We start from the raw sequence: 23,744 nt of genomic DNA on the forward strand, positions 1-23,744 counted from the left end.
AGAGATGAACTAATGTATACTCTGCATGTCTTCCATTTCTTCACTGCACAGCAAGCAAAGGATTGGGGATTCCGTGGTGTAATGTTAAGAGGTCATGCGACATGAAGACATTGATAGCAATATGCATGGGGGAAGTTCCCATCAGGCAACAACGGTTCGCTCCTTACATTTGGATCATACCGAACTTTGCGCATTGCCCTGAGGATACTAATGATGATGTGATCCAGACGTATGCTCGCGTGTACATTTGGTATGTCGTCTCTAAGACTCTTTGCTGATGGTGGTGGCAGGACCGCTCAATGGATGTCGATCAAGGCGTTGATTGTCTTCGACAACAAATTTAGCTGGGGTCCGGTGGCACTGGCCTACTTGTACGGGCAGGTAATCAATTGTCATTTTAAGTTTATTTGTACATTACCAATGCAAACTTTCCCTTAACTACCATGTTTGCCTTTACGTGTAGTTGAACGATGCTTGTTGTAGGTTCTCATGCATCGCTTTGATTTTTCATGCATGTCATCTGCATAATGTGAACTTGTGTTTAAGCAATTACCCCCACTATCATGGGAAACATACTCTGTTTGTGTGTTTTTTGATTTTGATCTACATCATGGCAATTTTTCTACAAGTTATGTCTCTCTACATTTTTGCATCAATTTTTACTATGAACAATATTTTCTTGGTAATGTAATAAACGTTGACATTTTTTGTATATACATGTCAACTAAATTTTCTACACTACATAAAAGAAATTTGTATATATTTTTTGTTTTTGCATAGTTTTTGACATTTTTTATTTTTTTTTTCCTACAAATGGAATTGTGTTGGGCCAGAAAGCCTAGCTAAAGGGGTGGTGTTCAGGCGAGGTGTTTCCGGGAGAGTCCCTGTGTGCCGCCCATGTGCGTCAAAAGGAGCCAGCTTGCTGAAGCCAGAACGCTTGGGCCGGCCCACTATGCTCCCAATTGTTTTCTTTTATTTTTTTACTTTGAAGTATAGAGCCGACACTGTAGCAATCGGCACTGTAGCGTCCGGTTCACAATAGCTCTCACTATTTGCTCGGTTCTTATTTCAGAAATTTAGAAAATGCTAATATAAACAATGAAATTTGTTCATATACACTTTAACTATTTTGTAATGTACTTTGAACAATTCTCGAATACGCATTGAACATTTTTGTAAGGTACGTTGACAATTCGTGAATACACATTGAAACATTTAGTGTAATATATGTTGAACAAAAATGAAATACATATTGGAAATTTTTAGTATTTTGTTGAACAAATTTGTAGCAAGCGGAGAGGGCCATGGAGACCCCCATTTGGCCCAAAGGCTCACTAAATATATATTTTGATAATAATTCCATGAAAAAAATTAGAAACTAAAAAATGCCACAAAAGATGATATCTCCTAGTCATCACCCGAAAAACTTGTGTGCAAAAAAATGGCAGAAAAAATGCCACCTCTCAATATTAAAAATGGCATCTTCTTAAAAATAATAAAAAATTCCATCCTCACAAATATTGAAATACCCATCCTATTACAAAATAAAAAATGCTATGCTCTTATAAATAAAAACTGCCACGCTCTATTAAATAAAACGGTCATCCTCTAATAATAAAAATTCCATCCTCTTAAATAATAAAAATGGCATCCGCACAATAATAAAATGCCATCCTGCTATAAAATAAAAAATAACATGCTCATATAAAATAAAACTACTACCCTCTAATAATAAAAATGTCATCCTCTTATAATAAAAAATGTCATCTTCTTATAGTTAAATACAATCCTCTTATAATAAGATATGTCATTCTCTTCTAGTAAAACTGCCTCTCTAGCCCATTGACTAACAGCCCGCTTCAAAAATAGATTTTTGGGTGAATTAAAAAAATGCTTCAAAAATGTCAAGTTATATATAAAAAATATTTTTACCATGAACGCTCATGAACTATCTCTCTAGCCCATTGACTAACAGCCCGCTTTAGACTTCCCTGCGTGTTGGTTACCCTTTTTGTAAAAAAAAAGCAAATTAAGTGTTTGCCAGAATCTGCAGACAATGAATGTCTCTAGCCATCTGACGTGGCATTGGCCCTATGTCGAGATATGTGCGACTACGATGGAGACGTTCGATGGGGACCTAGGGTTGGCCTCCCCGGGAACACTGGTCAGATAACATTTCTGATCTTTTTAGGGAAGGAAAATCATTAGTTTGCCAATCATTAGCTTCGCCAAGGCCCAAGTGGTAGAGCACTATCGCCGCTAGTTCAGTCGTAGAGCAGAGAGGAGAGCAGAGGTCGCTGACAAAACCCCTATTCGCGATCGCTGCCCTAATTTTCCCTCCGCACAAGCACCGACTATGTTCTGTCCTCCCAGTGGACAGGCATTCTGGATAGGTTTCCGAAGACACCAGTGCCGCAGACATGATGGACCAGTCGCCGCAACTCCAAAGGGATTCAACAACGTTAGGCAATGCCGGCTCTGGGCATGCCCAAATGTTGTTTCACGGAATGCCTGAACAAGACCCAGTACAATCTTTGCCCCCATGACATTTGCATTCATTGATTAATTTGTTGCACATACCATTCTATCAAACTTGTAGGGCAATAGTTTAACCGCGATGCATATTGTAGGACCAAATAATGCTTAACATAATAAATTATGGCCAAGAGCCTTTGCAATTTGACATTGGGATACCAATTTCTCGTTGTTTGAAGTTGGGAAAACATCACACACTAGAAAGAAGAAGGTAGTGAAGCCAAGAGGTTCGGCATTCACACAGTTTGAAGATGTCTTGTTGGTTGAAAGTTGGTTGAATAAATCAAGTCAAGAAGAAGCCATTCAAATGGCCCAATTGTTGGATGAAATTGCGCGGGAAACCAAAGTGGCAAACTGTCATTGAGGACAATGGGTCTTACTCCAACCAATGGCAAACCAAGAAGATGAAGAAAAACAATGGGTCTAACTCCCATTGTCCTCAATGAAGATGAAGAAAAACAATGGGTCTAACTCCAACCAATCAATTGGGTTGGATGGCGAAGATGAAGAAAATGGTAGAACAGACATACAAGCCTCTGTGCCAACAGGTGATTGAAAACAAGTGGGAGAAGGGCAAGATCTCGCGTGATGGCGTGGCAAGCGAAATGTCCACCACTTGGAGGGGCAATTTTCCGCCAAGGAGGTGAAGAAGGAGAGGTACAAGATCCTCATAAATGTGCAAAGGGAGAAGATGAAGTTCGACCTGGAGAGCTTGAACATGGAGAACGACAAACTAGAATTGGACAGGCAATGCAAGATTGCAAAAATGGGAGCTCGAAAAGATGGAAATATTGATTGCTGAAGAAGAAGATCAACGACCGCAACAATGCTGGTACTTGAATCATTCGTGCATCGCCTATCTATTGTATGAGTTGCTGCATTTTATTTTGGCATGTAATGAACTGTTGAATTGTTGTTTATTTTGTATCATCGAATTGTTGAATTAGTGAGAAATTTATGTTATAATGGATGTATATGGATTAGCATGAATTTGAATATTCACATATGAAAAGTGTGGTTGTACTGGAAGAGAAATAAAAACGCGTTGTCCACGTGCGCGTCCGCTGACATAAGGGGCTCGGATTTATCAAGTTCAACTCCGGTTGTAGATGCTCTGAGGAGGCTTTTACTAGTAGTAGTATTTTTCAACTCTCTCACTAAGGGATTCGAGTGGCTGCCTCTCTCTAGTAGCTTCCGAGTGAGCGGAAGAGAGCTGTAGAGCAGAGCAGAGGCGGATTCAGTTCTGAATACAAGGACTATGTTTCAGTCTGCGTAGAGCTCCAGAGCAAGAAACCCGTGGTGAAGGCCCTCTACGACCTGAAACTGACCAACCAGGCCACCGGGATGCAGTCGCTGAATCTTCTCCCGGACATCGTCCGTTCCCGGCCTTCGAGTCCTCGAAGAACGACCATGTCAAGGGGCCTGGCACGTTCATGAAGAAGGACCTCCTGGAGCCGTCCCCGTACCTGCACTATGACTGCATCCTGATCCAGTGCGATGTGACTGTTCTCCTCAAGAAAATGCCGGCCGTGGTGACCACCACCACAAAGACGCCTCATATCCAGGTGCCGCCGTCGGACAAGGAGAAGCAGTGCATACAGATCGTGGACATGCAGCCCGCCGTCTTCGGAGCATTTCTTCACTTCATATACACAGATTCATTGCCTGACATGGAAGACCTCCTTGACAGCCATGACAAGAGGGAGGTGATGAGGCATCTGCTTGTGGCTGCAGACAGGTATTCCATGAACATGCTCAAGCTGATGTGTGAGGGCATCCTCTGCAAGGGTCTAGATGCCGAGAGTGTCGTCGCCACGTTAGCTCTCGCTGATCAGCATCATTGCAGCAACCTGAGAGACGCTTGCATCGAGTACATCAAGCTCTTCTGTTAGAACAGAGGAAATGTCTGTTCGCCTGACAAGAGAGCATGTATTGATGTCCTTATATATTTTTTTTTAGAAAAGGAGGATGACCCCCGGCCTCTGCATCTGGAAGATGCATACGGCCACTTTATTGATTATTCACGATGACCATACAAAGTATTACACCAATGTGCCTGAATCCACCATCTTGGCAACATATGCCACTACTCCTATCCAATATGATGAAAGAGAGCTAGCCGGGCCGCTACCCAGACCACTCACGTAATCCTAACATCAATAGCCGGAAGCCGAAACACATTCGGAAGCCCCAGCCGAGCCACATACCTGGTCTGGGGCATAATCCGGTCAGACGCACTCGTGTGTCGTCGCCGCCATCTTCCACAGGTCCGTCTTCAGAACAAATTGAGGCATCTACCATGTCTGGCCACTCCGCCATTGACGCCACCATGACGCCAAACAGCAACCTCCTCCTGCGCGAGTCCATCTCCGTGCATCGGACGTCGAGCCTCCACAGCGCCACGCCGCCGACATCCGCCGCCATCAATGAGTGAGATGGAGCACCGCTCCACCCTCCCCCCAGCCAACGCTTACTCCAAAACGGCACCCCCAGGAGAACCTGGACGCGTCGGAGGAAAAGCGGAGGCTTGGGCGAAGAAGGGCACGCCGTCAGCAGCTGTTACCCACCCCAAACAGCGCCCGCCACCACCCAGCCCTCAAGGCGGCGCCTTCAAGAAGGTCACGGCGCCAAAGACGCCGCCGCCGCCCACCGGAGTTAGGTTTTCACCCGAGAAGCTAGGTGGTGGGGAGTGGAAGGGCAGACCTTGACAGACGTCTCCATGAAGAAATCGGCGCCCGCAGGCGTCGTCGTCGTCGCGGCCGGCCGGAGCCGACCCGGGTTTCCCCCGATCTGGATCCCGACCACCAAAATCGCATCATTGGGAGGCCCTTAGGCGGCAGCATAGGGAGGGGAGGCGAGGGGTGCGGCGGCAGCGCGGGCGTCACCACCACGCCAGATCCCTTCCTCGCCGCCAACAGCAGCCGGCGGGCCAGATCGCGCGGACCAAATCTGGCGCCTAAGCACCCGCACGCCTACGCCGCCGCCACGGCCGGCCAAGCTCCAGGCCACGCCACTCCACCCACCCAGAGAAGGAGAAGCGCGAGACGAAGCAGAGGGCCGCCGGGGAGCGCCACGACGGCCGCAGCGCCGGAGGCCGAGCCTTCCCCACCTGGAGCGGTCGCCGTCGGGAACGACGCCGCGCGCGCGAGCGGGAAGCCCGCCGCCGCCGTCCGCCGCGCGGGCTTCGCCCGGCGGTTTCCTCCGGCGGCGGCGCGGCAGGGGAGCCGGGGAGAGGGGGTGGCGGCGCGGCGGGCTAGGGTTCCCCCGAGTCGCCTCCCAGGCGACGCGGGGGTCGTTGATCCCTGTTTAATCGTGCCTCCCACGGTGAGATCTGATGTCCTTATATATAGCTTCTATATGTATGTATTTATGTGATATGCACTGCTGTATTTTAGATCATGTTGCCTTGCCTTGTCCTGTCTTTTAGATCATGTTTATGTGATAAGCACTGCTGTCTTTTATGTTGGCTCGACCTGTATTATATGAATCCATGACAGCTTCTTGTGAATGTGCTGCTATCCTTATCTTCTTTCCTTTTTGTGCTCTTCTTTTTGTTACTCAAATAAATCTGTAATCATTTTTTTGTGAGAAAAATAAATCTGTAACTTAGCTAGGCTAACATCAATCAACAGGTGTTGCAGTACTACAAACAATCTGCTTGACAAAACCTTCCCCCAGATAGGGTTTTATTGGTGGCGACCACGCCTGTATCTATGGATAATTGTACAACGTTGAGACACATTGTACACTCTGTTATTCAGCTATGCTGCAAGGCAGCCTGCCTTACACTAGAAATACACACATGATGTTCCCGACCCAAGTATAGGTATCTCTGAAGGCAGCCCACTACACAATACACATAAGCCACACTGACCCAAGGATGTTTTACAAAGGGCAGCACATCTCGATACTCGAGCGTGGGTACTCAATCCTGATAACGATCAAACGAGGTCTCCTCAATCGGAAACGCCGAACAGACGGCTGGTTTTCTCAGTCTTGAGTTACTGACTGGACAAGTGCAATCACTTGCTCGATGCTCTCAAATTGGCGGCGGCCCTTCAGGATTGCCTTGCCACAATCAAGCGCGCGGCACTCACATGATGCTCTCTTGCTGGCATCCTCGATTGAGTCAAAATCCTCCACATGGGCAATTCCAACAATTCTCCTGCACAGGGAGGAGCAAGTATAGGAGCAAAAGTTGAGTGAATTTTAGTCAGAGTCAGGAATCATGAGATCATGCATAAGGCACAAAAATATGTGCAGAGACTGAAATCAATGTCCAATGTGATTTTTAGTTCTTAACAGGGTACATTTGGTAAGCTATCATGCTTTTTTTTTCACTGCATAGCATTTCTGAAGCACATTTCATCAAAAAAAATTCTTTTGTGCTGCGATAATTAAATCTGGTCTTTCGGGTCAAATGAATTTTATACTACTCCCTCTGTAACTTAATATAAGGTGTTTTTCAGTGTCAAAAAACGTCTTATATTAAGTTGCAGAGAGAGTAGTTCTTTACATGGTACATTTTGTAAGCTATGTGTGCTTATATGTCACTGCATAGCATTGTGAAGACGGGATGCCATATCGAAACTGAAATCTGAAACCTATGCATTAGACTAACTTAATGCACCTTGAGTCATTTCAGTTAAAGAGAAGCATTGATGTATCACCGTGGTCTAAGAGTAGATTACATTCAACAGATAACCAATATATTCAGAGATTATTTTTTTTGCGGTATATATTCAGAGATTTGGCAAGTACCTGATCATTTTGGCCGAACCAAATCCAAGACTGTCATGAAGTAAACCTGTCATGTACTTCTTCTGTACAACGCTCAAAAGCTCCGGGTTGTTGTATATGGCAGGCAGGTATGCCTCCCCATTCCCATCTTTGTGTTTATTCCAAAGTCCCAGAAATTTCTGCTGGAACAAATTCCATGATTCTTCGATCGTCTTCAATATCCATTGCTTATAAGCCTGCAAAAGATGGGCAGTCCAAGCGCTTATTTTATTACAGGGACAACAAGAAAAATATCTTCAAGGATGTGTTATAGCATGAACTGACACTTCTGCAACTGCCAATACTGAAGATGCCAGGGATGCTTATGGACTTGAAATAAGGCAGGTTATTCCATACAAGGCAATTATTTGAGGTGCTATACTCTTTCAGCCAACCACCCTCCTCTACATGACAGCTACAGGACCTTCATCATCCTCCAGTATCAATTATATATTCTTTTAGTAGAGAGGGACATCATATTTAAGCTGGTATATGCCTTCTTTCAAAAAAGCAATATTCCAAACATTTATTCTAATAAAGAATTTCTAAATAAATAGTAAATGGTGGATAAGGTAATCAGTAATCACTCAGGAGCGCATTAAAGAAACATAGTACTCCCTCCGTCCGAAAATACTTGTCATCAAAATGGACAAAAAGGGTTGTATCTAGAACTAAAATACATCTAGATACATCCCCTTTTATTCATTTTGATGACAAGTATTTCTGGACGGAGGGAGTATTAGTTAACATAAAAGGCCTACCGTAAAAACAGCATGTCATACTCTACTATATTAAAGTAAAAATAGGTGCCAGCAAGACAAGGTTAAAACTTAAGGCCATAATACTGTTATACATACCTTACGGTCATTTGCTTCATCAGCATGCCCATCCTGTGCGAAGTAGGCCAGAATCAGGTTCCCCAAGAAGGCCCCAATGTCGTAACCCATCGGCGCGTAGAAGGCAAACTCCGGATCAATCACTTGAGTGGAATCTGGGGTCACCATGATGGAACCAGTATGGAGATCACCATGAATCAGAGCCTGGGCTCTCTCAATAAACCTGCAGTGTAAAATTCAGATAAGAAACACAACATACGCAGCACCAACGAATCTGCATAAATTCGGAGCTAGCCGATTACATGGACTTCAGTTCACCAATCTCCAATTTCAGCCCATCATCCTCCCGAACCGCTTCGGCGTCTTTGTCTAGAAGAGGCGAGTTCCAGCGATTGTATTTGGAGACCATGTATGGGTCCGAGAAGACGACCTGCTCCGTGAGCCTGCACATCTCCACGTTCTCACAGTAGCGAGCAACTGCAATTCACATCAAGACACGCCATGAATTTCACCTCTTTCCCCCTTTTACAGGCAGAAGAAAATTCAGAGGAGCAGAGCAGAGCAGCCCCGACCTTGCTTCTTGTGGTCGGTGGTGGAGTTGTAGAGGAGGGAGGTGAAGAAGAGGGTCTTGGCCATGTAGTTGGCCATGTGGTCGGCGAGGAGCGGGTACTGGACGCCGGCGATGAGGCCCTTGCGGAGGATGATGTGGGGCGGCCTGATGTAGCGCATGCCGATGAGCGACATGGCGCGGTCGAAGTGGTAGACCTCCGGGACGTGGTCCGGGCAGAGGCGGCCGTGCTCCCGCAGCGCCGACGCCTCGAAGTAGGCCCGCTCCCTCGTCATCGGCCACGAGTCCCCCACGCAGCGGATGTACGGCAGCGCCTGATCCGATCCATCCAGAACGCGTCAGTCAGGGGACGGGGAGGGAGGGGGAGAGGGGGACGGGGGACGGACCTGCTTGACGACGACGGAGCCGGCGTCGGAGGTAACGATGTAGACGAAGTTGAGGTTGCCGTCGCCGACCTCCTTGACGGCGAGGCCGTCGACGCGGCCGCCGAGGCTGGCGGCCAGCGCCGGGGTCGCCCGGATGTAGGCCACCAGCGACGCCTCGTCCAGCGGACGGAAGCCCTGCTCCTCGTCGCCGGCGGCCATGGCGGGCGAGCTGGATCGGGGGGGACTGAGGGAGTGGGGAGTCGCCGGGGTTTACGCTGTCGCGGCGGGTGTGTGGGTGCGGGAACAGAGACGCTGCCGCTCTGTATTAATAGTGCGTGCTCTGCACCTGGACGGGTATCTGGCAATAGTGACCACTTGCGTTGGATTGGGATGATTAGGATGAGGATTCCCGTTGACTAGGAGAGCTATTGAGAGCAGCCGCGTCCTGACTCTGGGCCCATACATTTTCTGATGAGGAACATATAAACTTCTTGGTACAGTTTTATTCCGAGGAAAGCAACCCTATACACATACTTTCTCCACAAATGTACCTTCTCTTTGCCCCGCTCCGATGGATAGAACATGAGCGTCTCGAATTTCCTTGTTTTCACTAATTTACAAGTCTTGTGGCTCGGGAAAAGGAGAACGAAGAGCTTCTAAGGGCATGAATTCCATTGCTTCATTGATTTTGAGGAGAGAGGACTGGCGTGGTTTGGAGGGCGTTGGTTCAAGGACAATAGATGCGGAGAAAAGGACAGAATCTTCACGAGATACGCAATGACAATAGCAGTGATGAGTAGGTGCCCAATAGCTTGGTATCTAGGCAATGCAAAACGATGTACTTTGTGGGGTTGTTTAGTATGCTATACCCGTCTCCACGTGGAGAGACAATCGTTGCAATCTCATGGAAAGAGGTGAGCAATGCAACACAAGTAGCAAGTTGGATGGCACTGCTAACGCAGCAAGGGAAGAAGGCAATTCCTTTTTTTTCTTTGTTTGCCTCCAATATCTCAAAGCTCACAAGTACGTTGAACGGAAGAGGGAAATAGATGTAAGCCCGACATTACACAATGGAAAGGACTATCTCTCTCGACCTAGAGGCAAGTTCTCAAAACGTACATATATATAGGATGGGGGTGTCATTCTAGATGTGTGAGTTTAGCATTCATTCATGTAGTATGTTTTTTGCGTGGTCATTGATAGAGTGTGAATATAAACTACAGTCTGCAGTCTAAAGCTAACAAATGTTATATGTGTTTGGTGTTGGTTGTGACGTAGTGAGAAATGCATGTGAAAAATGTGATGAAACACATGTAGTCATAGAACTCGAATCACACTTCAGTTTCCAACCGTCAAACACTTGCTAAGTCTATTGGAATGTCAATTATTTTATTTAAAATTTGAGGGGAAAAAAAGACTGGCAACTACCTTAACAAACAGGAAGGGATGTTAACCAATTCAGAAAAATGACTCCCCAGTCTTAAGAAATCCTCTATAACACTATGCTTCCTAGTTTTAAAGAACCTATATTCAATTGAGGTCACCAATTGAAGTTGAGTCACCCGATTTTAACTAGGTCAACAATTTCGCAAAGTCCTCTCATTCAATATTTTAAACTATAAACTGTGCTTTCTAGTTTTAAAGAACCTATATTCAATTTTGAGGTCTCCAATTGGAGTTGAGTCACCCAATTCTAACCGGGTCAACAATTTTGCAAAGCCATCTCATTCAGTAGTTTTAAACTATAAATTGCGATTCCTAGTTTTAAAGAACCTATATTCAATTGAGGTCTCCAATTGGAGTTGAGTCACCCGATTTTAACCGGGTCAACTATTTCGCAAAGCCCTCTCATTCAATATTTTTAACTATAAATTATGCTTCCTAGTTTTTAAGACCTCACAATTAGTTCGGGTCTTTAATTTAGAATTTGGTCACCCTATTTTGACTAGGTCAATGATTTCTCTAAACTTTCAATTTTGTACTATACACTATGTTTCCAAATTTTCAAGGCCTCACAATTAACTGAGCTCTTCAATTTAGAATTTGGTAACTCGATTTTGACTGGGTCAACAATTTCTCAAGGAGCTCCCCCATTTGATTATTTTAATTCACCATGTTCCTAAATTTTGAGACTCTTTCATTCAATTGAGGTATTCAATTTTAAATTTTAGTATTAAATTAAATATCTTGAATAAAAAAGGAAATTAGCACATTAATCATAATCTTCAAAAGTAATCTCAAAGCATGCCCTGCCAGAACGAGCTGAACTTAATCAAAAGGACAAGGTCCATAAAATAAAACATGCATCGCTTATTTTTGTCCATCAGGTCAAATATCACGAACACCACCTGCAAACATCAATGTAGAATTGGACTGAGGGACTGAGGAGTCGCCGGGGACGCTGGGGTTTACGGTGTCATGGAGGGTGTGCGCGTGCGATAGCGAAGACGTTGCCACTCTGTATTAATAGTGTGTTTACTGTACCTGGATGGGTATCTGGCAATAGTGACCACTTGCGTTGGATTGGGATCAGGATTCCCGTTGACTAGGAGAGCTCTGAGAGCAACCGCACCGTGACTCTGGGCCATACATTTTTCTGATGAACAACATATGAACTGTCTCTAGTAGTACTAGTAGAATTTTATTTGGGGTAAAGCAACCCAATACATTTTCTTCTGAAAGTTTTAGTCCAAATGTACTTCTGTTTGCTCCGCTCCAAGGGATAGAACATGAGCGTCTCAATTTCCCTTTTTCACTAATTTATAAATCTTATGCCACGCAAGAAAGAAAATGAAGAGCTTCTGAGGGCATGAATTCCATTGTTCCATTAATTTTGAGAGATGCGGAATAATGCTGATTGGAGGGTGTTGGGTTAAGAACAACAGAATCGGAGAAATTGGGTGAATCTTCACGAGATACGCAATAACAATAGCGGCAATGAGGACCCGGAAGATTGCTTGGTAACTAGGTAATGCAAAACGTTGTACTTCGTAGGGTTCTCTAGTATGCTATTCTCATCTTCCAACGGAGAGACAATCGTCGCAATCTCATAGAAAGGCTTTGGCGATGTAGCACAAGTAACGAGTTGGTTGTCATGGCTAACGAAAGATGAAGAGAAGGCAAATCCTTCTTTTTCTTTGTTTTCCTCCAATATCTCAAAGCTCACCGGTACATTGAACAAAAGAGGCAGATATATGTAAGCGCGGCATTGCACAATGGCAAGAACAATCTCTCTCGATCTACATGTAATGCAAGTTCCTCAAAATGTACATATATATATATAGGATGGGGGTGTCATTCTAGAAGTGTGAGTTTAGCATTCATTCATGTAGTATGTTCTTTGGGTGGTAACTGAAAAAATGCAAATATAAACTACAGTTGAACACTAACAAATGTTATATGTGTTTGGTGTTAGTTGTGATATAGCAAGAAATGCATGTGAAAATGTGTGACGGAACACATGTAGTCATAAAACTTGAATCACACTTCAATCAAACCTTTACTCAGTCTATCAGTACTCCTGCAATGCCGATTATTCTATTTAAAATTTGAGAAAAAAATTATTAGCAACTTTCTTAAGAAATGTTGACAAATTCAGAGGAGGAGGGGAAGGGGATAGTGCCATATGATGGGAATTTTGGCTGGTCTCATGCCATAGATAATTCTCACTGAGCATATGAAATGAAATTCACTTTATAACCGAGACAGGGAAACTAAAAGTATCCAATAGCTAGGTCTATTGTGCTAGCTGCCTTCAAGAACTCCCACGTCTACCAAATCAATAAATCTCATTGAACGTATGAAATGAAATTCACTTTATAACCGAGACATGGAAACTAAAAGCATCCAATAGCTAGGTGTATTGTGCTAGCTGCCTTGAAGAACTCCCACGTCTACCAAATCAACATGTTACCATCCAAATCACCTTCGGTGGATGAAGAGACCAAGGATATGTTTGGTTGGTGGCCACATGTGCCTCGCCAAAATTTGGCATCCTATGGTATTATAGACCATGCATGGTCGTTGGCAATTTTTTTTTCGAAAAACATAGTACAGATGAGGACGCTCACAACATGCATGCACACTCACTTCTATGAGCACACGCACACAAATCCTATCCCTTTGATGGAGCACCTCTGAGAGCCTGAGCCGACAGATCTTGAGATAGACAAAGTCGCATAGTCTATTAAAAGTCGCTCACATATCCCACATGATCGCCACAACTCTTGCCAAAAATTTGGCCCAAAGGAGGCTAAGAAATCTCCAACCAATATCTTTGTATGGTTAATGGTTGCTAAAAACTGGTAGGACATAAGATGGCATGAACCGAACATAAAGTTGAACATAAAGCTTGAAACCAAAAGATGTATAATTCACTAATGAAACTAAAATACGTACTATTCACTAAGTTGATGGTAGATCAAATCCTAGGCTTTGGCTTCCTCGTACAGTCAGTTCTGGTGCACAGTGTCCATTCGAAATGATTGAGATTTTGTCTGGTGTTCTTGTTTCAGTGGGTTGCAAATTATCGTGGCTTTATCAAGTCCACGAGATCGGCGACGAGCTGATAAGGAACCGGTGCGACAGCTCTTTGGATGGTCTTGGGACTTGTTCAAACCCGCCACCACTTCTTATGTGGGATTATGTCACAACCCAATCAATTCTTAGCAGTGTATGTGGCATCCACATACTACCACATACGCAAACATTGTATACATTGATACAATGAATCAAGATTTCGGTGGGATCTCGAGGGGATCACGAAGTTGGTATCAAGGTGCTGGCTCTTTGAGTTGATGACGATAGCCGTCGGAGACGGAGTCAAGTTAGGTGGCACTCGAAGATCGACGTACACGACTCCTGGGCTGGGATGACAACACTTCGAGTTGGGTGGCGGCGGGGGTGGGATGGCAACGCTTCAAGTCCTCGCGCATGGGGGATGGGGGAGAAGACGAGGAGGAAGTGACACTCGATGGATAGGAAGGGAGGAGCTAGGTTTCATCGATAAAAGACAATGCTCCATGGAAAGGACAAGGGAGGGCCTCGTGTTGTCCCATTCCAATCACCAATGGGAAAGAAAGACACTAATGTGTTCGAAGTGATTGAGATTTTGTCTGCGTCCTTGTTTCAGTGGGTTGCAAATTATCGTAGCTTTATCAAGTCCACAAGATCGGAGACGAGCTAATAAGGAACTGGTGCGGGCCAGGATGTAAATGGACAGCTCTTTGGATGTCCTTGTACTTGTTCAAACCCGCCACCACTTCTTATGTGGGATTATGTCACAACCCAATTAATTCTTAGCAGCGTATGTGGCATCCACATACTACCAAATACGCAAACATTGTATACATTGATACAATGAATCAAGATTTCGGTGGGATCTAGAGGGGATCACAAAGTTGGTATCAAGGTGCTGGCTCTTTGAGTTGATGACGATAGCCGGGGGAGATGGAGTCAAGTTTGGTTGCGCTCGGAGATCGACGTACACGACTCCTGGGCTGGGATGACAACACTTTGAGTGTACCCGGCGGGGGTGGGATGGCAACCCTTCAAGTCCTCGCACACGGGGGATGGGGGAGAAGACGAGGAGGAAGTGACACTCGATGGATAGGAAGGGAGGAGCTACGTTTCATGGATAAGAGCCGATGCTCCATGGAGAGAACAAGGGAGGGCCTGGTGTTGTCCCGTTCCAATCACCGATGGGAAAGAAAGACAACAATGCCGCTAGATGTTGTGGGTTTCATGGCCTATCCTGCATACACCATTTAATCTTATTGGCTATCCCTGCTAGACTTAATTTCACGGACGGCCTATAAGAGCATCTCTAGTGGATGGTGTATATGGAGGTGGATGCTAAATATACACGATCAAAATCAAAAAATGTTTCCCAGTGGATCGTGTATCAGGTCGTGTACCTATACACGTCGCTCCCACGAGCGTACCTGGCGTGGGACTAAACACGACCGAACCACGCTCGTGGCTCGTGAACAGAAGGGAAAAGAAGAGAAAAAAGCCTCCCGCTCCCGTTCCTCTCCGGCCGCCTCCCCAAGGTCGTCGTCGCCCCTCTCCGGCCGCCGCCCAAGGTCGCCGTCGCGTCTCCTCTCCGGCTGCTGCCCAAGGTAACCATTTTTTTCCTTTCTCGCGAGCGGGAGCAGAGGGGCGGCAGCCGCACGTCCTGCAGCCCGATCTGGCGGCGGCGCCGGTGCCGGCGCGCGCCCTGGTGAGAATAGAGGGCGGGGACGGGGGGCTGGGCGACGAGTGGGGGCTGGGCGGCGGAGCGGTGGGGGGGAGGGGGAGATGCAGGGGCGACGGCCGGGCGCGCCTGTCTGCTGGGGCGGCGGGACGAGCGGCGCCGTGGGGAGATGCAGGGGTGGCGGCCTCTGGTGACCGGGCTGGCCTCTGCTGGATCCTCTGCCTCTGGTGACCGGGCTGGCCTCTGCTTCCAGGTCCACAATTTAAGAGGCAATTTGGGTAAATGGATAGTAAAATTGATCATATGCACAAAGCATAGATCTTTGGAAGGAGAAGAAAATAATTTTTTGCTTGTCAGTTGATGCCAGATTGTGGTCTAAAATAGCTGTGCATTGGTTGCTTGCAGACGGAGACAGTTTGAATTAGATGAGAGGGTCATGCTCATCAACACAAGTGGTATGACTGATGTTCAAAAGCAGTTCTACCAAGCTAAGCAGAAGGAGATCCTTGCTCGCGGCCTAGGGTAATGTGAGCTATATGTTGTAGTTGTAAGAACTATTTACTGCTTTCTGCTAGTTGAGGACATGGATTACATCACTCATTGCATAAATATTTTTATTGATAGCTGCATTACAAAGACATGGATTACTCGTTTTCAAACTTTTTCCACACATGGTCAATTAGATCAAGTTTAAGCTGATCATGTTCATCGAAATTTCTAATCCGATGAGTCATCTGAATAAAAGAGCTCAGTTCTTCCGCATGAGTACGAGAGACTGTGACTCTTTCTTCCGTTGCCTCAAAAGTGCAGCTTTGCCGACCAGTTTGTCGCTCCTCTTCAACTATCATATTGTGCATTATGACACAAGCTTTCATGACATCAGTGATTTCTTTACGTTTCCATCCTTTAGCAGGTCCACGAACAATGGCAAAACGGGATTGCAGAACTCCAAAGGCTCGTTCCACATCTTTCCTAGCCCCCTCTTGCTTCTTGGCAAAAGTTTTATGCTTTCTGCTAGTTGGAGCTGGTATGCTCTTCACAAATGTTGCCCACCGTGGATAGATACCATCTGCAAGGTAATACCCCATTGTGTACTGATGGCCATTGATGCTATAATTCACTGGAGGAGTTTGGCCTTCGGCTAGCTTTGTAAAAATAGGAGAACGTTAAAGAACATTTATATCATTCAGAGACCCTGGTAAACCAAAATAAGCATGCCAAATCCAAAGATCTTGTGAAGCAACTGCTTCCAAGATCATAGTGGGCTCGCTCACATGGCCTTTAAACATGCCATGCCATTTTTTGGGGCAATTTTTCCACCCCCAGTGCATGCAATCTATGCTCCCTAACATACCGGGAAATCCTCTTTCCTCCCCTATTGCAAGTAACCTAGCAATGTCTTCTTCATTTGAAGATCTCAGGTACTTTTCCCCAAAAACTTCACAAATTTTGATCACAAATTTCTTGCAAGACTCTAAATTAGTAGACTCAGCGGACCGGGTGTACTCATCAACATAATCAGCTGCTATTCCATATGTTAGTATCCGCATCGCCGCGGTCATCTTTTGCAAAGGATGTAACCCAAGAGCTCCAGAAGCACTTCTTTTTTGCGTAAAATAATCATCATAGTCATGCTCAAGTATACCATCAGCTATGCGGTTGAACAAAGTACGCGACATCCTAAATCTGTGCATAAAAATTAAATGAGACAGGGAAATGAAAAAAGGACCAAAGCAGAGAAGTGTACTAATTACGAACCTTCGTCGAAACAAATGTTTGGGAAAGCGAGGAACTTCTTTGAAGTAGTCGTCCCACTGAAGAAGAAATCCGGCATCTCTTCCTCGATCGATTGACTGACGTCCATGCTTGGAACCGCCATGGCGTCGAGCGTTCTTGCTCTCTTCCTCCTCGCGCTCGGCGAATGCTGCAAGTATGAGTTCATCGTCGCCAGATGAAGATGACGAAGAACTTATGTCCCAAGTGGATGTGTTCATTGTGTTGCGTGAGAAATGATAGAAAAATCTAGGTGAGAAGAGAAGTCACAGGTAGAAATGTGCTGGAAGAGGTGGTAGGGGTGGTTTATATAGATCGGAAATATGGCGTTGGAAATATAGCTGTTTGAAAATATAGCCGTTGGAATATACACGTCTTAATTTACACGTTTCACTGAAAAACTGGGAGGTGTATATTTTAGCAAGGTGTATATGGACATGTATATAGAGATATAGACGTCCAAATTTACACCATCCACTAGGGACTGGTGGAAAAAGGGCCTTTGGTCGCGGTTCGCAACTGCCATTAGTCGCGGTTGCGCAACCGCGACCGAACGGGCGCGACTAAAGGCCCCCCCCTTTAGTCGCGGTTGCTTAAGAACCGCGACTAAAGGCCCGTCCACGTGGGCGCCAGGTGGCCGTCGGGGCGGAGGACCTTTAGTCGCGGTTCTTCTGGCCAACCGCGACTAAAGGCCGCCGCAGGTTTAGGGTTTTAGCCCCCCCCCTTAAACTTGTTTTCTGTTTAATTTGTATTGTTTTATTTCTTTTGTGCTTTATTTTAATTTTGAAGGAGTTTCATATATTCTACGGTACTACATACATGCATATGAATGTACAATTTCAAATAAATTTGAAATTAGAACCAAAAAGAATTCAAGAGGAATATACAATATATATTCAATATCATCGGATGACCATATACAATTTTGAACAAGTTTCCATACATGATTTAATGCATATAAAGTTCTACGTCCTCGTAATAGTGTTCTCCTTTAGGATGGAGGACTTCCCTGCTGAACCATCCAGCTAGTTCCTCTTGAAGTGGTCGGAAGCGAGCTTCTGGACTAAGCATCCACCGGAGGTTATTCCTCTGAGCATTGGTATCACTCGGAACCCGCTCAGAGGTGTATCTCTGGATCATCTCACAGACATAGTATCCACATAGATTGGTCTCCGGTGGCTGAATATCCCCAGCATTCTTAGCCTTTAACATTTTGAATTCTAGCTCTTTTTTGAATTCACCGACCTTTGTATCTACGAACCGTCTCCAAACCCTACGAGGCAAAGAAAATTAAATGAACAAGAGAGTTATTAATTAGTTACTTGATATTAGGAAATGAACGAAATAGGCCGATCGATATAGAGCGCAAATGAATGAAAATAATTACTTCTGCAACATTCTTCTCATGCCGCCCCAAAGCTTTGAAGATCGTCGTTTATCGACGTTTGTTCGGCATCATCTTGCTGACGGCGCCCTTCATCTTCACCGTCAAGGTTCAGATAAGAAGAGATATCATCTTCTTCTTCTCCGGTCGGCACATATAGAATATCGCCGTTTATGATGCCGAACATATGTGCTTCACCGTCCGGATCATAGTTGTCCATAATCGGGTCAGCTCTATCGTCCGCCATTATGTCAGTCCTGAAAACATGTAGTAAAAACAAATTAATTAAGTGAAGAAGGGGGGCGGTGGCGGTGGCGGTGGCGAAAGGGCGGTGGCGAAAGGAGGGGGCGAGGAAGGGGTGGGAGAGGGTGTCGCGGTAGAGCGCGAGACGGGGCGGCAGACGACGGCGTCACGGAGAGGGGAGGCGAGGACAACACATTTATAACCCGCGCCGTCCCCTCTCGATCCCTAAAAAAACACCGCGCGCATCGCCGCCCCCCTCGCCGCCCCTCTCCGTATAAACAAATTGTCCGAACAGAGCTTGGAGTAGAGTGGCTAGGGTTTGGCCAGGGATGCGGATGGAGACGAATATATGTGGGGTCGGGATGGCCCATGTGCAGGGCGGGGGGTGCTGGCCACACTCTTTTTTCTTTTCTTTTTCATTTCATTTCATTTTTTCTTTTCTGTTTTTATCCTTTTCATCTTTAAAACAATTCAGTATATCAAAATATAGCAATGAAAAAAGATATTTGAGAAATCATAAAATGTATGTGAATTCAAAAAAATGAATCATAAAATGTTCATGGATACAAAAACATTGTGATTTTGCAAAAAAAAAGGTTTTCAAAAAATGTTGATGATTTTGTGGAAAAAACAGGAATAAAAACATATTGTGTATTCAAAAAATGTTTAGGGATTTCAGAATAGTTCACGTATTTAATTTTTTCACTGATTCATGACATATTCGTGAATTTAAAAATTATTCGTGTATTTCAAAAAATTGATTTTATTAGACACAAAAAAATTCATCAAAACAAAAAAATATTAATGAATTCCAAAACATATTCTTTCTTCTTTCTTTCTTCTTTCTTTTTTCTTCTTCCTTTTTTTTCTTCTTTCTTTTTTTCTTCTGTTGTTTTCTTCCTTTTTCTTTTTTCTTCCTTTTTCCTTTTTTCTTCCTTTTTCTTGTTTTTCTTCTGTTTTTCTTTTGTTTTCTTCTTCCTTCTTTCTTCTTCTTCCTTTTTCCTTTTTCTTTCTTCTTCTTCTTCCTTTTTCTTCTTCCTTCTTCTTCTTCTGCCGGCGCGCGGAGGACGGCAGGCAGGGCCAGCGGGCGGCGGGCGGCAGGGCGGCGGGCGGCGGGCGGCGGGCGGCGGGCGGCGGGCAAGGGCGCAAGGCACGGGCGGCGGGCAAGGGCAGGGCACGGGCGGAGGCGGCGCTCACTGGGGACGGGGGCGGCGGCGCGCAGGGCTTCGGCGTCGGCGTCGGCGTCGGGGCAGGGCTTCGGCGTCGGCGTCGGGGCAGCGCTTCGGCGTCGAGAGAGAGGAGAATGGGAAGTGGCAAAACTGCTAAGTGCAGTATTTATAGACGCACCTTTAGTCGCGGTTGGAGAGGCGGACCGCGACTAAAGGTACCCTTTAGTCGCGGTCCGCCTCCCCAACCGGGACTAAAGGGTTTTGGCGCCGCTTCCGTTCCCGCGCAGAAAGACCCTTTAGTCGCAGTTGGGGACAACAACCGTGACTAAAGGGTACCCTTTAGTCGCGGTCCGCCTCCCCAACCGGGACTAAAGGTCTGTGCTAGAACTGGCGCGGTGCGGTGGGATGTTTAGTCCCACCTCGCTAGCCGAGAGGCTTCGACAGTGGTTTATAAGCGCGGCTGCGCTCACCACTTCGAGCTCCTCTCAAATGCAGGCTTACGGGCCTATTCTGTCACTATGTGCCTGTGGGCCTACTCGGCCTTCTGCGGGCCTGAATCCTGGCCCTTTAATGGGTTTCTAGTCGTATTCAGGCCGTGGTGGCCCAGTAGGTGGCATATTTTCTTTTTTTCTTCCTTTTTTCCTTTTTCCTTTTTTCTTCTGTTTTTTTCTTCTGTTTTTTTCTTATGTTTTTCTTCTGTTTGTTTTTTTCTTCTGTTTTTCCTTTTTTTTCTGTTTTTTTCTTCTGTTTTTTTCTTCCTTTTTCCTTCTTTCTTCTTCTTCCTTTTTCCTTTTAAAATCAGAAAAATAAAACTAATTCATTTTAAAACCCCTTGAAGGTTTGACAAAAGGTTTGATACATCATTCAGTTCATCGACCAAATACAAAGTTTGGTAGAATAAATTATTACACATCAATTCTTCCCTTGTGTCCCTGCTTGCTTACGATTGTGCCGTATCCATGGAGCATCCTCATCATTTAACTTAATGCTTGGGTCAATGTTCACTTTGAAGGGCGGAATTTCACCAAACATATTATAATCTTCTGACATGTCTGTCTTGTCCTCCACTCCCACGATGTTTCTTTTCCCTGAAAGAACAATGTGGCGCTTTGGATCATCGCATGATGTACTGATCGTTTTCTTATCTTTCCGTTTCCTCGGTTTGCTACTCATGTCCTTCAAATAAAAAACCTGAGCGACATCTTTGGCAAGGACGAATGGTTCGTCAAGGTAACCAAGATTGTTGAAATCCACCATTGTCATTCCGTATTGCTCGTCCACCTTTACCCCACCTCCTGTTAGCTTGAACCATTTGCACCGGAACAAAGGGACCTTAAAGGAGGGTCCATAGTCAAGTTCCCATATCTCCTCTATGTAACCATAATATGTGACCTTTTGCCCATTCTCGGTTGCTGCATCAAAGCGGACACCACTGTTTTGGTTGGTGCTCTTTTTATCTTGGACGATCGTGTAAAATGTATTCCCATTTATCTCGTACCCTTGGAAAGTCGTTATAGTCGAAGATGGTGTCTTGGCCAACATGTACAGCTGATCTACAACATCATTGTCATTCATTAAATGTTTTCTCAACCAACTGCCGAAAGTCTCCATGTGGGCCTTCCTAATCCAGGATTCAGGCTTCCCCGGGTTGTCCGAGCGTAAAATATTCTTGTGTTTCTCAAAGTACGGAGCCACCAAGCTGGAATTGGTCAGTACAGTGTGGTGTGCTTCAGTCAGAGAATGGCCGTCCATACATATCGTTGATTTCCTTCCGATCGTGCCTTTTCCACTTAGTCTCCCCTCGTGCCGCGATCGAGGAAGACCAATCGGCTTAAGGTCAGGAACAAAGTCAACACAAAACTCAATTACCTCCTCATTTCCATAGCCCTTGGCGATGCTTCCTTCTGGCCTAGCACGGTTACGAACATATTTCTTTAATACTCCCATGAACCTCTCGAAGGGGAACATATTGTGTAGAAATACAGGACCGAGAACGAAAATCTCTTCGACTAGGTGAACCAGGAGGTGCGTCATAATATTGAAGAAGGATGGCGGGGACACCAACTCGAAACTGACAAGGCATTGGATCACATCGTTCTGTAACCGTGGTAGAACTTCTGGATTGATTACCTTCTGAGAGATTGCATTGAGGAATGCACATAGCTTCACAATGGCTACTCGAACATTTTCCGGCAGGAGCCCCCTCAAAGCAATCGGAAGCAATTGCGTCATAATCACGTGGCAGTCGTGAGACTTCAGGTTTTGGAACTTTTTCTCCGCCATGTTTATTATTCCCTTTATATTGGACGAGAATCCAGACGGGACCTTCATACTGCTCAGGCATTCAAAAAAGATGACCTTCTCTTCTTTGGTCAGAGCGTAGCTGGCACGACCTTGAAACCATTCCGGATGCCGGTCATCAGGGTCTTTCAAACGTTGCTGGTCCTGCCGTGCTTCCTTTGTATCATTTGTCTTCCCATACACGCCCAAGAAGCTTAGGAGGTTCACGCAAATATTCTTCGTAATGTGCATCACGTCGATTGCAGAGCGGACATCTAGGACTTTCCAATATTCTAGCTCCCAGAATATAGATTTCTTCTTCCACATGGCTGCGTGCCCGCCAGCTCCCTTCGGAACTGATTGTCCGCCAGGACCCTTTCCAAAGATGACTTTCAAATCCTTGACCATATCAAATACCTCAGCACCAGTGCGTTCCGCAGGCTTCGGCCGGTGATCTGCCTTGCCGTTGTAATGCTTGCCTTTCTTTCTTACTGGATGAATTTTCGGAAGAAATCGACGATGCCCAAGGTACACGTTCTTCTTACAATTTGGCAAATGTACACTTTCAGTCTCATGTAAGCAGTGCGTGCATGCATTGTATCCCTTATTTGACAGTCCCGAAAGGTTACTAAGAGCAGGCCAATCGTTGATGGTTACGAAAAGCAACGCTCGTAGGTCAAATTCCTCTTGTTTGTGCTCATCCCACACACGGACACCACCCCACAGCTGTAAAAGTTCATCAACTAATGGCCTTAGGTACACATCGATGTCGTTGCCGGGTTGCTTCGGACCTTGGATGAGCACTGGCATCATAATGAACTTCCGCTTCATGCACAACCAAGGAGGAAGGTTGTAGATGCATAGAGTCACGGGCCAGGTGCTATGGCTGGAGCTCTGCTCGCCAAAAGGATTCATGCCATCCGTACTTAGAGCAAATCTTATGTTCCTTGCGTCAGCTGCAAAATCTTTGAACCATCTGTCGATCTTTCTCCATTGCGTTCCATCTGCGGTGTGTCTCAACTCCCCGTCCGACTTACGGTCCTCTTTGTGCCATCGCAACAACTTGGCATGCTCTTTGTTCCTGAACAGACGTTTCAACCATGGTATTATAGGAGCATACCACATCACCTTGGCGGGAACCGTCTTCCTGGGTTTCTGGCCCTCAACATCGTCACCAGGGTCATCGTCTCTGATCTTATAACGCAATGCAGTGCATACCGGGCATTCATTCAAATTCTCGTATTCACCGCGGTAGAGGATGCAGTCGTTGATGCATGCATGTATCTTCAGAACCTCTAAACCTAGAGGGCAGACAACCTTCTTTGCTTCGTACGTACTGGCGGGCAACTCGTTATCCTTTGGAAACATATTCTTCAACATTTTCAGCAAGTTTTCAAATGCCGAGTCAGCTACACCTGCCTCTGCCTTCCATTTCAGCAAATCCAGTGTGCAGCCCAGCTTTTTCAGACCATCATCGCATCCGGGGTACAGCGCCTTTCTGTGATCCTCTAACATGCGATCCAAATTCTCCCTCTCCTTTTCAGTTTCGCAGCGTCTCCGTGCATCAGCAATGGTCCGACCAAGATCATCAACGGGATCATCACGTGCCTCTTCTTCAC

At 45.5% G+C, this 23,744-nt stretch overlaps 1 protein-coding gene and 1 pseudogene across 1 annotated transcript; one reads left to right on the forward strand and one right to left on the reverse strand.

Annotated features, from left to right (window-relative positions):
* The first annotated feature begins 3,123 nt into the window (after positions 1-3,123).
* LOC123039619 (BTB/POZ and MATH domain-containing protein 1-like) lies at positions 3,124-4,427 on the forward strand (annotated as a pseudogene).
* A 1,766-nt stretch (positions 4,428-6,193) lies between these two features.
* On the reverse strand, positions 6,194-9,410 carry LOC123047288 (methylthioribose kinase 1). Its single transcript, XM_044470787.1, has 6 exons — positions 9,105-9,410; positions 8,723-9,032; positions 8,453-8,627; positions 8,172-8,373; positions 7,297-7,511; positions 6,194-6,700 (listed from the first exon to the last, which is right to left on the reverse strand). The coding sequence occupies exons 1-6, from the start codon at positions 9,300-9,302 to the stop codon at positions 6,526-6,528; spliced, it is 1,275 nt and encodes a 424-aa protein (XP_044326722.1). The 5' UTR covers positions 9,303-9,410; the 3' UTR covers positions 6,194-6,525.
* Positions 9,411-23,744: the final 14,334 nt, after the last annotated feature.

The sequence above is a fragment of the Triticum aestivum genome, chromosome 2B (genome assembly GCF_018294505.1).
Source record: "Triticum aestivum cultivar Chinese Spring chromosome 2B, IWGSC CS RefSeq v2.1, whole genome shotgun sequence".
NCBI lineage: Eukaryota > Viridiplantae > Streptophyta > Magnoliopsida > Poales > Poaceae > Triticum > Triticum aestivum.